General features: G+C 40.6%; 1 protein-coding gene across 1 annotated transcript in view; it reads left to right on the forward strand.

Moving 5' to 3' along the window:
* The window catches only part of Vipas39 (VPS33B interacting protein, apical-basolateral polarity regulator, spe-39 homolog), a 37,885-nt gene that overhangs the window by 13,261 nt on the left and 10,442 nt on the right, over window positions 1-14,182 (forward strand). Inside the window, exons 7-12 of the mRNA XM_013013462.1 lie at window positions 5,029-5,121; window positions 5,584-5,617; window positions 6,080-6,182; window positions 9,138-9,165; window positions 12,080-12,153; window positions 13,835-13,910. Coding sequence (XP_012868916.1) covers window positions 5,029-5,121; window positions 5,584-5,617; window positions 6,080-6,182; window positions 9,138-9,165; window positions 12,080-12,153; window positions 13,835-13,910 — 408 coding nt within the window. The remainder of the gene's footprint in view (window positions 1-5,028; window positions 5,122-5,583; window positions 5,618-6,079; window positions 6,183-9,137; window positions 9,166-12,079; window positions 12,154-13,834; window positions 13,911-14,182) is intronic.

Genomic DNA, 14,182 nt, shown 5'->3' on the forward strand with positions numbered 1-14,182 from the left:
GCTTATGTGGTGCTGAGGAATTGAACCCAGGGCCTCAGGCATGCAAGGCAAGCGCTCTACCACTGAGCCACCTTCCCAGCCCCATTTTTTTTTTTAACCATGTAGAGCCCCACTTTTTTCCAGCACTGTTTGTCAAAAGATTGTCTTTGCCTGGCACCGGTGGCTCATGCCTATAATCCTAGCTACTTAGGAGGCTGAGATCTGAGAATAATAGTTCAAAGAGCCAGCCTGGGCAGGAAAGTGCATGAGATTCTTATCTCTAATAAACCACCAGAAAGCTGGAAGTAGCACTGTGGCTCAATTGGTAGAGTGCTAGCCTTGAGCTGAAGAGCTCAGGGACAGCACCCAAGTCTGGAGTTCAAGCCCCACCACTGACCAAAAAAAAAGATTGTCTTTATTGAACTACTTTGTAGGGTTTTTTTGTTTGTTTTTGTGCCAGTCCTGATGCTGGAACTAAGGGGTCTGGGCACTGTCCCTGAGCTGCTTTTGCTCAAGGCTAGTGCTCTATCACTTGAGACACAGCTCCACTTCTGACTTTTTTGCTGATTAATTTGGAGATAAGAGTATCATGGACTTAACTGCCTGGGCTGGCTTTGAACTACCATTCTCGGATCTCAGCCTCCTGAGTAGCTAAGATTACAGGTGTGAGCCACCAGCACCTAGGTTTTTTTTTGTTAATCAGTTGACTGTATGTAAGTCTATTTCTAGAAGACTTAATTCTTTTTTCAAACTATCTTTAGTTGTGCAAAGTATAGATGACTTTTTAACTCATTAATTTGTCTATCTTTTACTCAATAGCATGTAGTAAATGTTGAAATGTTGAAATCAGGCATTTTCAATTCTCTTGAAATTTTTAATTGTTGGTCATGGGCTTGAACTCTGGGCCTGGGCACTGTCCCTTAGCTATTCAGCTCAAGGCTAGCACTCTACCACTTGAGCCACAGTGCTACTTCCAGTTTTCTGGTGGTTTATTGGCGATAAGAGTCTCACGCACTTTCCTGCCCAGGCTGGCTTTGAACTGCGATCCTCAGATTTCAGCCTCCTGAATAGCCAGGATTATATGCATGAGCCACTGGTGCCCAGCTTCTCTTGAAATTTTCAACCTTTAGCATTGTTCTTTGCTTTTGTTTTGGTTATTCTAGATCCTTGATTTTATAGATTATAGTATCAGTTTGACTATAAAAAGGTGCTAGAATTTTTATTGGAATTCTATTGAATCTTTAATTTTGAGAAAATTAACATATTAACTTATGGATCATAGACCTTAATGTAAATTTGTGCTAAATCTAAAAAAGTTCCTTAAGAAAATATAGGTGAGGAAGTAGATCTATGACTCAAATGATAGAATGCTAACTTGAGCACAAAAGCTCAGGGATAGTACTCAGACCCTGAGGTCAAGGCCCAGAACTGGCATAGAAAAGAGAGAGAGAGAGAGAACTTTATTTGGGTTGGAATCATGGCTCTAGTGGTAGAATGCCAGCAAATGAGTAAAAGCAACTATCAAATACTGAGTTCAAGTCCTGGTCTCAGACAAAAAAGAAAAGGTTAGAGATTTAGTCCCTAGGACACAAAAAGCATGAGCCATTAAAAAGAAAAAGACAAAATGGATTTCATCAAAATAGAAACATTTTGTTTTTTCAAAGCACTATTGGAAGCCTGAAAAGATTTACTAATAGCAGGGTGCCGGTGGCTCATGCCTGTAATCCTAGTTACTCAGGAGGCTGAGATCGGAGGATTATGATTCAAAGCTAGCCTGGGCAGGGAAGTCCATGAGACTTTTATCTCCAATTAGTCACCAGAAAACCAGAAGTGGAACTATGGTTCAAGTGGTAGAGCACTTCACCTTGAGCTGAAGAGCTCAGGGACAACAACAACAACAAAAGATTTACTATTACGAAGGTATACTTTTGTCTGGAACATATAAAGAAGTCTATATAACTGGTAAGATAGAAAGGCCAAGTTGGGCACTCAGGAGGCTGACATCTTTGGATCGCAGTTTGAAGCCAGCCTGGGCAGAAAAGTCTGTGAGACTCTCCTCTCAAGTTAATTACCAAAAAGCTGGCCGTGTAAGTGTGACTCAAATGGTAGAGTGCTAGCCTAACTTTGAGCAAAAGAAGCTCAGGGAGGGCTGGGAAGGTGGCTCAGTGGTAGAGCGCTTGCCTTGCATGCCAGAGGCCCTGGGTTCGATTCCTCAGCACCACATAAGCAGAAAAAAAAGCCAGAAGTGGTGTTATGGCTCAAGTGGTAGCGCGTAAGCCTTGAGTTGAAGAGCTGAGGGACAGCGCTCAGGCCCAGAGTTCAGGCCCCATGACCGGACCCCCCCAAAAAAAAAAAGAAGCTCAGGGATAGGCCCTGAGTTCAAGGAATGGCAGAGACACGGGAGGGGGGGGAGAGGGAGGGAGGGAGGGAGAGCGCCAATAGAAATTGGCACAAAAGTAGATCAGACACATCACAAAAGATATGCAAATAGCCAATAGAATTTGAAAACATGGTAACCATTATAACTTAAAAATTGTGATTATGGGCTGGGAAAGTGGCTCAGTGGTAGAGTGCTTGTCTTGCATGCATGAAGCCCTGGGTTTGATTCCTCAGCACCACATAAGCAAAAAAAGCTGGAAGTGGCGCTGTGGCTCAAGTGGTAGAGCACTAGCCTTGAGCTGAAGAGCTGAGGGACAGCACCTACGCCAGGGTTCAAGACCCATAGCTGACAAAAATAAAAAAATAAAAATTAAAAAATTGTGAATTATGCCAGGCATGGTGGCACATGCCTATAATTCCACCTGCGTGGGAGGCTCAGGCAAGAGAAAGATTATGAATTTAAGGCCAGCCTCAACTATATAGTGAAATGTTTCTCAAAAAATAAAAAGGGGGCCTGGGAAGGTGGCTCCATGGTAGAGTGCTTGCCTTGCATGCATGAGGCCCTGGGTTCGATTCCTCAGCACCACATAAGCAGAAAAAGCCGGAAATGGTGCTGTGGCTCAAGTAGTAGAGCACTAACCTTGAACTGAAGAGCTGAGGGGGACAGCGCCCAGGTCCAGCGTTCAGGCCTCAGGACCAACAAAAAATAAATGAATAAATGAATAAATAAAAGGGAAGGTGGACGTTGGTATTCATGTCAATAATTCTATTCAGCAGGTTGAGATCTGAGGATCAGCATTTGATGCCAGCCTGCCTGGGGAAGGAAAGTCCATAAGACTTTTATTTACAATTAACCAGCAAAAAGTTGCAAGTGTGACTGTGGCTCAAGTGATAGAGTGCTAGTCTTGAGTGAAAAAGCTAAAAAACAGTTCCCCAGCTCCAAGTTCAATCCCAGTATTGGCACCAAAAACTCTGGTGGCTCATAGTTGTCAAACAGGCTACTCAATAAGTTTGAGATCTGAGGATTGTGTTCCAAAGCCAGCCTGGGCAGGAAAGCCCAAGAGACTTTTATTCCCAGTTAACCAGTTAAATTCTGGAAGTGGAGGTATGGCTCAAGCAGCAGAGGGCCAGACTTGAGTAAAGGGGAAAAAAAGCCACGTCAGAGCCCAAGGCCCTGAGTTTATTACAAAATAGTACTTAATATACACATGAGAACAGAATAATGAAATTAGTTAAAAATTGGCTAAAAAGGGTAAACAGGAATAAGAAAGAACAATAGAGTGTGAATTTGATCAAGGAACATTGTATGTGTATATAGAAATATAATAAGCAATACATGTACATATAAACACTTAGGCCCAAACGTTCATAGCAACTTTATTCATGGAAGCCCCAAAGTTGAAGCCATGTAAATGTCCATCAGTAGGTATTGGATTAATTAGTATATTTACTTAATAGAGAATAGCTTGGCAATAAAGAGGCATGAACTAGTATTACTTAGCACAACATATGGTTTCTTCTCAGAAACATGATATTGAGTGAGCGAAGTCAGTTGCAGAAGAGTACAACTTAATTTATATATTTTTTTGTGCCAGACCTAGGGCTTGAACTCAGGGCCTAGGCTCTGTCCCTGACCTTTTCATGTCAAGGCTAGCACTATATCACTTGAGCCATAGCTCCACTTCCTGGTATTTTTGGTAGTTTAGTGGAGATAAGAGTCTCACAGACTTTCCTGTCTGGGCTGGCTTCAAACTGTGATCCTTAGATCTCAGCCTCCTGAGTAGTTAGGATTTTACAGGTGTGAGCCACTGGCACCTCAGTACTTTTTTTTATTAAAAAATATTATTTTCCTTATTGTTATTATAAAGGTGATGTACAGAGGGATTACAATTACAGGTCAAGTAATGAGTACAATTCCTCTCATACCGTGTCTTCCTTTCCTTCAGGCTTTCCTAGCACAACTTTATTTATTTTGTCAGTCATGGGGCTTGAACTCTGAGCCTGGACACTATCCCTGAGCTCTTCAGCTCAAGGCAAGTGCTCTACCAATTGAACCACAGTGCCACTTCCGGTTTTCTGGTGGTTAATTGGAGATAAGAGTCTCACAGACTTTCCTGCCCCGGCTGGCTTTGAACCATGATCTTCAGATCTCAGCCTCCTAAGTAGCTAGGATTATGGATGTGAGCCACCAGCACCCCACTTACAACTTTATTTTTATGAAATACTAAGGAAGACCAAGTTATAGTGGCTAACAACAGATAAATGATGTCAGAGGGTAAGGATAGAAAGAGGGCATTACTGCAAGTGGACAAAGGGCTACCTTCAGAGGGTGAAAACATTCGGGGTCTTTGCTGTGATGGCGGTTACATCGATGTATCTCTTTAGACAAAACACACTGAACTATAAACAAGAGTAGTTTTATTATACATTATTAGAAAAACAACAGGTATCTCCATCTGTTGTGGTCTAGACTTCAGGACATAAGCATTTTGTGGGGCTTCAGTTTGAACTAGACCAGGTGTGGGACCTGCTGTCCACACAGTACTGAGGACCACAGTTTAAACATAAGGAGCCATTCCTGGGGAACCTTTCCTTTCATCAAGGCTCATTTCAGGGACAAAGGAGTGTAGGAAATTCTCTTCTTTACTCCTGTGCCTTTATTTTTGCCAGGTCTGCTCACTGGAGAGATTCCGCTCCTTACAGGACAAGCTACAACTCCTAGAAGAGGCAGTCAGCATGCATGATGGAAATGTTATTACTGCTGTAAGTTGTGGACTTTTATTGTCATTTATTTTGTTTCCATTGGTTTCTAAAAATCCAGTCAAAATTGACTTTGAACACTTTGTGTTCAATGTCAAGTAAAGACAAAGATATAGGATTCACAGCATTCCATGCTGCGGGGATCAGCTAATGAGACATAAATTTTATGTGGAGCCTTGTAACCAGAAAACAGAGGTTGGCTATTCTATGTTATTGAAAATGTAATCTGAGGCAGGAGAGATATGGAAGTACTCTCTCTGAGTTATCTCCCACTCAGTAGAGTCACAGCTGTGTGGACTCCAAGACACAGTTCAGTTCCAAATGTCCATCACCTTTTGCTCCATCCTGCTGAGCAATCTGTCACGTACCAGCATGATTTTTAATGCATTGCTGGCCTCAGTAGACATCAGGTGATCAGGGCAGGGCTGCACAAGCTGCACATTCTTTGTTCTTTTTTTCCCCTAGGTTCTGATTTTCCTGAAGAGGACACTGAGCAAAGGTGAGCATGATTTGAAGGAAATCTTCATTCAGTGAGGTAGCTGCCACATTTGAAAGGGAGAATGGCATGTGACTTCCATATCAGAATTCACCAGTCTGGTTGAGTAGCCTGGCACTTCCGAGCACACATCGCCCCTCTGAATGCATCCTTCAGGGTAGTACCCTATATTATCCACCATAGTAACTGCCTCCATTTATTGGGTAGACAGATGGCTGTGTTTGTTTGTGGAAGTGAGAATCTGTGTTAAGTGTCTGCTGTTTGTGTTGTTGAGCACTGAAAAGCTGCTTCAATGGCTGTGTGCTGCCATGGGTTATAGAAGCTGACAATGGTAGGTTGAGACAGAGGAAACCATTCTTAGCATCTGCTGGGCTTTGAGCAGATAATGTTTGAGTAGGAAGGCCAATTTCATGCTTGAATAATAAGCTTTACTCTTTTCCCCATCTGCCTCTTCTCACCTTCCAGAGATCCTCTTCCGAGAACTGGAGGTGAGACAGGTTGCCCTAAGACACCTCATTCACTTCCTTAAGGAAATAGGTGATCAAAAGCTGCTAATAGACCTTTTCCGGTAAGAACCAATCCTCTGGTCTGTAAAGCTTATTAAGGATTTTTCAAGGTACTCTGAGGGATACAAAGAAATAGAGGATACTGTCCTTTTTCTGAAATGTGATAGGGTAACAAACTACACAGTCTGTACTAAAGTGACAGTACAGTAGTTGGTTAAGAGTCAAACCTACGTAGGTTAAATATGGGTGCTACCACTTTGTTAACTTAAGAATGACCTTGGGCAGGGCGCTGGTGGCCTGTAATCCTAGCTACTCAGGAGGCTGAGATCTGAGGATCTTGGTTCAAAGCCAGCCCAGACAGGAAAGACCATGAGACTCTTATCTCCAATAAACCACCAGAAAACAGGAAGTGGTACTGTGGCTCAAGTGGTAGAGCAGTTGTCTTGAGCTGAAGAGCTGAGGGACAGCACCCAGGCCCAGACAAACTTCGTAACACCTTGGTTGTTTTCTCATCTGTAAAATGGGTGATTATGAAGATTGAGAATTTCAAGTTAGTGTGGCAGCCAGCACTAAGCATAATGCCTAGCTTGACATGTTAATCTTTTATTTTTTTTTTAATTTTTAATTTTTTGCTTGTCCTGAGGCTTGAACTCAGGGTTTGGGCGCTGTCCATGAGCTGCTTTTTTTTTGGTCATGAGGCCTGAACTCTGGGCCTGGGCACTGTCCCTCATCTCTTCAGCTCAAGGCTAACGCTCAACCATTTGAGCCACAGTGCCACTTTAGGCTTTTTCTGCTTATGTGGTGCTGAGGAATCGAACCCAGGGCCTCATGCATGTGAGGCAAGCACTCTACACTGAGCCACCTTCCCAGCACCATGAGCTTCTTGTGCTCGACTAGTGTTCTACTACTTGAGCCACAGCTTCACTTCTTGTTGTTTTTTTTTTTTCCGTTGTTGTTATTTTATTGGAGATAAGAATCTCATGGACTTTACTGCCCCAACTGGCTTCAAACCGCAATCCTCAGATCTTAGCCTCCTGAGTAGCTAGGATTATAGGCATGAGCCATTGATACCCAGCTAAAATATTTTTTTATAATTTTTTATTTTTTTGAATTTAAGTTTTTATTTACGTATTTCACTGTAGTGCTGTGAGAACAAAATGACATCTGTGTACCAGAGCATACATACTAATCTATTTTTTATACATTTCTTTTCAAATTAAAAAATATTTTTGTTTATGTGGTACTGTTTATGTGGCCTCATGCATGCTAGGCAAGCTCTCTACTACTAGACCACATTCCCAGCCCCCCACCCCCCTTTTTTTGTTGGTCATGGACCTTGAACTCTGGGCCTACGTGCTGTCCCTGAGCTCTTCAGCTCAAGGTGAGCGCCACAGCACTATTTCGGTTTTCTAAGTGGTTTACTGGAGATAAGATTCTCACCAACCGACCTTCCTGCCCGGGCTGGCTTTGAACTATGATTCTCAGATCTCAGCCTCCTGTGTAACTAGGATTACAGGCATGAGCCACCAATGCCCTGCTCCAATTTTTTTTAAAGCATTTTCTTATAAAAGACGTAAAGATACCTTCCATTGTTTGGTCCTAAGTGATGCCAATGAGAAGCACAATGGTAAAGAAGAAACTAATTTTCACTCAGGCTCCCCGAGGAACGTTTCAGAATTGACTAGGATTTGAATTGTGCCTGTGAGGCTAGGTAGGATTCTGCTAGCTAAGTGGTAGGATTTGTGCTAGGGGCAGAAGAAGATTGAAGATAATCTTCAATCATGTTTTCTTTCCCTGTTTCACTCCAGTAAGTGGAGACTATTTCCCAACCTTAGATTAAAATGTGTGTGTACTTTTGTAGCCTTCATCATTGTCAGAGAAGAGGTTTGAATGTTTGTTTAGGCTCTTTGGTCCAGGGTAACTACCACAACAGTGATGAGTAGCCTCAGAGAGCAGGGTGGGGAAAGCAGGTTAACTGGGTCGGGTCAAGATTGTAGATAGCCATCCGGAACTTGTATAAGAAGATTTGCTCATAAAGCTGGCTATTTTCTGCCTATGACTCTACCTCATGCCTACCCAATCAATAATGTATTATCAAGCATTGCCTCCTTGCCATAACAATGATATTCATCATGGTATATTCAGGAGGAGGAGGAACCAGAGGTAGTCTTCATGATTTAAGGACTTAATGTAACCATTGGGGAAGACCAAATATATTGTATGTTATACATAAGAAGAGTAAACATGGATACAGAATAACTATTTTCAGGATTGTTTTGACAGAACAGAGTGATTTTATTATTTTTTTATTTTTATTTTTTGTTTTTTTTTTTGGTCTGTTGTGGGGCTTGAACTCTGGGCTTGGGCACTGTCCCTGTGCTTTTCAGCTCAAGGCGAGCTCTCTACCGCTTGAGCCACAGCGCCAGTTCCGGTTTTCTAGTGGTTTATTGGAGATAAGAGTCTCATGGACTTTCCTTGCCTGGGCTGGCTTCGAACCATGATCCTCAGATCTCAGCCTCCTGAGTAGCTAGGATTACAGGCATGAGCCACCAGCGCCTGGATGATTTTAGTTTCTTTTGTTTTTTCCAGTCCTGGAGCATGAATTCAGGTCCTAGGCGCTGTCCCTGAGCCTCTTTGTGCTCAAAGTTAGCATTCTACCACTTGAGTCACAGCTCCACTTCTGATTTTCTGGTGGATAAGAGTCTCATGGACTTTTCTGTCCAAGCTGGCTGGTTTTAACTTTTAATAAATAAGCAAATAAAGTTTTACTGTGAATTAGAGTAGGTTTTGTTTAAGCTCTTAGTGTACAGTGTTGCCTCCTTGTCCTTTTTGTTTAGCTAGGAAGAACAAATGCACTGTTTCACAAGCATTGCTGGTGGTAGTTTAAGAGGAGGGCTTTTGGATGGAAGGAAACAAGTTTGAACTGTATTTCTCCTTAGAGCTATATTTTGTTTAGTGAGGTAAAATGCCGCACATCAATATATAAAAATGCTCTGCTCTCTTCTGTTCCTTCCCAGGTTCCTAGATAGAACAGAAGAACTGGCGGTAAGTGTGGCATTTGTTTCAATTGGGGACATGTTAAACAGACATCTAAACCCAGCTTCCATGATTACCAGACAAGTCAAATGATATATTGTTTTATTTTCTTTTTTACATGCTCATTTGGTTGGGTTTATGTGTAAATTTTATTGAAAATGAATGAAAACTAGCTGATCAATTTGTATTTCATTTTTAAAAGTTGTTCTCAAATCAGGTTTGAAGGAACTTTTTGGTTTTAGCATAAACACCAACCAAAACAGTGAAAGTTAAGAGAGTAAGAAATCATTGGGGGCTAGGCAGGTGGCTCAGTGGTAGAGCGCTTGCCTTGCATGCATAAGGCCCTGGGTTCTATTCCTCGGCACCATCTAAGCAAAAAGAAAAAAGCCAGAAGTGGCACTGTGGCTCAAGTGGTAGAGCGCTAACCTTGAACTGAAGAGCTGAGGGACAGCACCCAGGCCCAGAGTTCAGGCCCCACGACTAGACCAAAAAAAAAAAAAAACAGAGTAAGAAATCAGACACATGTTGAAGAGGAAAACAAATCAGGCTTGTGGTGTACCAGAATACATTTTGCTGAGACCTTAGTGGCCAATGTGAAAATTGATTTTTGACTGATTTGTCTTAGACTCAAATGGAGTACAGGAACAAATCTGAAATTTCACCAGAAACATAATTATATTATTAAAACTTTAGTGAAGCATTTTTGTTTTTTAAATATTTACTATTATTTTATCTTTAAGTAGTTGTACAAAGGCATTTTTAATTCAACCTGTCAATTTCCGAGTATGGTGCATTAGAAATTATTATTTACCAAATATTTTATAAAATTTGTATTATATGTTATTTGTTTTTCTTTGTTATATCTGTTTCAAAAAAGACATTCTCCTGCCTAAAGTTATTATATTTTTTTTAAATATCAGTGTGTTTATTTATTTACCAGTTTGGTTTTTACCAAGTTTTTACAAAGTTTTTAATAATTGTATATAAAATCAGATTTCATAATCATCACTAATAGACACTTCTACATGAAGCTTATTAGTCTGTTGTATGCTAAGAACAAATCTTAGGCTTCATGCATGCTAAGCCACATCTCTTCTATACTTGACCTATTCCCCCAGCCCTACATCAAGGTTTTATTGTGTTTTTTGTTTGTTTATTTGTTTTTTTGCCAGTCCTGGGGCTTGAACTCAGGGCCTGGGCACTGTCTCTGAGCTTCTTTTGGTCAAGGCTAGCACTCTACCACTTGAGCCACACCACCATTTCCAGCCTTTTCTGTTTATGTAGCACTGAGGAATAGAACCCAGGGCTTCAAGCATGCTAGGCAAGCACTCTACCACTAAGCCACATTCCCAGCCTGTGTTTTGTTGTGTTTTAATCTCAAAATAGAAGCCACATAAGAAGATTTTTCTTTCAGTTATATGTAGTATTTTAATATGAATAGTTATAGCTATGAAAAATAAGTCAGATTGACATGATATTGTTAAGTGTTAGATATTTATGTACTATCATTAATCGCATACATAATTGAGAATGTCAAAAATAATTTCAGTAAACATTTAGCTCTCTGTAAAAAGCTAAAGCAAAGTAGCTATATTAGTTAAATACTGTAATACTAAAGCCAAACTCAAAAGGTAAATTGAGATTGTGTATCTACTTCTATTGTAGGTTAGCACTATCCATTTGCAATTCCTGTAACGATAGGAATAGTCTACATTTATGCCATCTGATATGTTAGTTATAGCTATGGGGTACTTATGGCTACTGTAACTAAGTACCTTTTTTTTTTTTTTTTTTTTTTGTCGGCGGGGGGCTGAAAAAACACAGGGCCAGGGCCTTTTTTTGGGCCCCCCCCCCCCCTCAAAGCTAGCACTTTACCACTTTGAGCCACTTCCAGTTTTCTGGTGGTTAATTGGAGGTAAGAGTCTCAGGGACTTTCTTGCCTGGGCTGGCTTTGAAACGCCATCCTAAGATCTCAGCTTCCTGAGTAGCCAGCATTACAGATGTGAGCAACCAGCACCTGGCTCTAAATTTTTATTTAATTAAATTTAGTTAACTAAATGTGGATATTGACTGCCTCATTGGAGAGTACAGTTAAGGATAATCCTACCAGTGATTTTTGTATGTGTGTGTATATATGTGTTTATGCATGCACGCGTGCATGCACCAGTCTTGGGGCTTCAACTTAGGGCCTTGGCACTGACCCTGAGCTTTTTTTTGCTCAAGGCTAGTGTTTACCACGTGAGCCACAGCTCCACTTCTGGCTTTTTTGGTGCTTAATTGGAAAAAAGAGTTTCACCAACTTTTCTGCCAAGGCTGGCTTTGAATCACAATCCTCAGATCTCAGGCTTCTGAGTAGCTAGGATTACAGATGTGAGCCACAGATGCCCAGCTCCTATCAGTAATTTTATTTTATTAAAAATTTTTCTACAGTATGTTCACAAATAAAATAAAATTAAATTAAAAAAAATTTTTCTTGTTATTATAAAGTTGATATACAGAGGATTTATAGTGACATGTCAGGTAAAGAGTACATTTCTTTTTGGACAGTGTCACCCTTCCCTTGCTCTCTCCCTTAGTTTTTTTCCTTTCCCATCCCACTTACAAGTTGTATAGTTCATTTTCATCATTGTATCCAGTGAGACTATCAGTGATTTTAAATCACACTTTTCCCTGTTTCTGTCTCAATACACACATGACTAACTACTCCCAGAGGGAATCAGAAAATGAGGAGTCTGGTTGTTTAAAAATCTTATTTAATTTGTTCTCATGTGTGTTTCTCTGTCTCTGGGTCTCTTACTTTGTGGTGCTAGAGATTGAACCATGCTAGGCTAAGGGTCTACCACTAAGTTATATCTCTAGCCCCCTCACTCTCCTAAGGAGACAAGGTAGCTTAAAGCTGTTCTTTTAAAAAATTTTTTTACAGTTATCCCACTATCGAGAGCATTTGAACATTCAGGACTCTGAAAAACGAAAAGAATTTCTGAAGACCTGCATTGGGTATGTATGGGAGAAAATTAATTTTAAGTGTAAATACCTTATGCAGAAGGAATGAAGAAAATAAAGAGGGTGGAATAGATAGAGAGGAAGGGAAAGGCTAACAGTGAATCAGATGCATTGTATGTTTATATTTAATTATGATACTGGTCTCTGAAATCCCTAGAATCTGATGTGTAGTCCAACCTTTTATCTAGAATATAAGTCCTTGTTTTTTTTTAAAGCCCCAACTACTAAACCACCTCTAATGGGGTGATTGTTGGATAGCTTTCATTATTGGACAGTACCTCATTATGTTAAGCTGAAACTTGCTTCTCTGTAATTTTTTAAAAAAGAAGTTAGACATCATTTTTATTTATATCTTGAAGACATCTGTATCTTTTTTTGTTTGTTAGTTTTTTGTCGGTCAGTCGGTCATGGGGCTTGAATCCTGGGCCTGGGTGCTATCTCTGAGCTTTTCAGCTTACAGCAAGTGCTTTAGGACTTGAGCCACAGCTTCACTTTGTTTTATGGTGGTTAATTGGAGATGAGAGTCTCACAGTTCCTGCCTGGGCTGGCTTTGAACTGGGATTCTCAGATCTCAGCCTCCTGAGTAGCTAGGATTATAGGCGTGGGCCACCAGTGCCCAGCTGATCTCTGTATCTTTTAAGATGGATATATAGTCTTCCATTAGTCCTTGCTTCTTTAGGTTTGGTGTTCACAGTTCTTTCAGCCATCTCAAATGTGACGTGATTTTTAGGTTTCATACTTATTTGCTAATGACTATGTAACCTTTAATTTTACGATTAATATAAAGTGAGTATATCATACAGCTCTGGAGAAAAAGGAGAAAAGTTAGGGTCATGAAAAAACTAGGACTTATTGCTGTCTCTTTTTATCACTTACAAAAATTTATCATGATTTACACTTACCTAGGATAGCCTAATTGAATTTCACAGCTCTTCCAGGAAAATAGGGAGCACTTCTAATGGATAGAGTTAGGAACTGAGGGCTTAAAATCTGAGTTTTATTTTTGGCCTTACCTATTGGTGTATCATATGATTTAGGCAAGAACAGTGTCCCTAAATTTCTTCATGATCTTATGATCATAGTTTTGAAGATGAGCTCCTTGATATTTATGTAGATCTTTGCTATCCTTGCTAATCTTCAAACCTACTGCCAGTCTATATCATATTATTTACTTTTTCTCTATAATTAAAAAAAAAAAAACAGCTAACAAGCTGGGCACTGGTAACTCTTATCCGTAATTCTACTACTCAGGAGGCTGAACTCTGGAGGATTACAGTTCAAGGCTAGCCTAGCAGAAAAGTCCACTAGATTCCATCCCCCAAATACCAGCAAAAAACAAGGCTCAAGTATAGAATGCCAGCCCAGAAAGTAGGAGGCCTTGAGTTCAATTCCCAGTACTACCAAAAATAAAAAGGCTAACAACTTTAAGTGCTCCTTAAGTAGAGCTAGTCAATGACAACCACAGAGCTTCTCGGGATGTGGAGGATGGATGGTTGACTGGGTTCACTGGCTAGCTCTGTGATTCCTTTATCAATGTCCACCTTTAGGTTGCTGTAAATGTGAATTCAGATCAGACTTGTGAAACACTATGGACCTCGATGATGATTTGGTTTAGTTGGGTTTGTTTTCCTTTTTGCATAGAGAAAGAGGTACTAACCTTCTGGCCCTCTACCAGTTTGCCATTTTCAGCAGAAGATACTGCACATATACAAGACCATTACACCCTCCTGGAACGTCAGATTATTATTGAGGTTAGACTCCTCCTCTCTAAGTTTTCTACTTCAGTGGCCACACTCAACACCATTGAGCATCCAGGGGACTTTACTCTGCATGTTCTGTTATAGTTTCTGAAGTCCTTCCATTTCCCCTGTATACCACAGGCCGCTGCCTCGGTTGTTCCTTCTCTTCTTACCTGCTGTTAACCTAGAAGTACTTCTTCATCCCAGATCTCTCTTGTCATCACCACTTCTGAAATCTCTTAATCTAGCTTAGATTATCACTTTATGTTTTTCCATGTGTGTAA

Source organism: Dipodomys ordii, unplaced genomic scaffold, assembly GCF_000151885.1.
Source record: "Dipodomys ordii isolate 6190 unplaced genomic scaffold, Dord_2.0 Scaffold2, whole genome shotgun sequence".
Lineage (NCBI taxonomy): Eukaryota > Metazoa > Chordata > Mammalia > Rodentia > Heteromyidae > Dipodomys > Dipodomys ordii.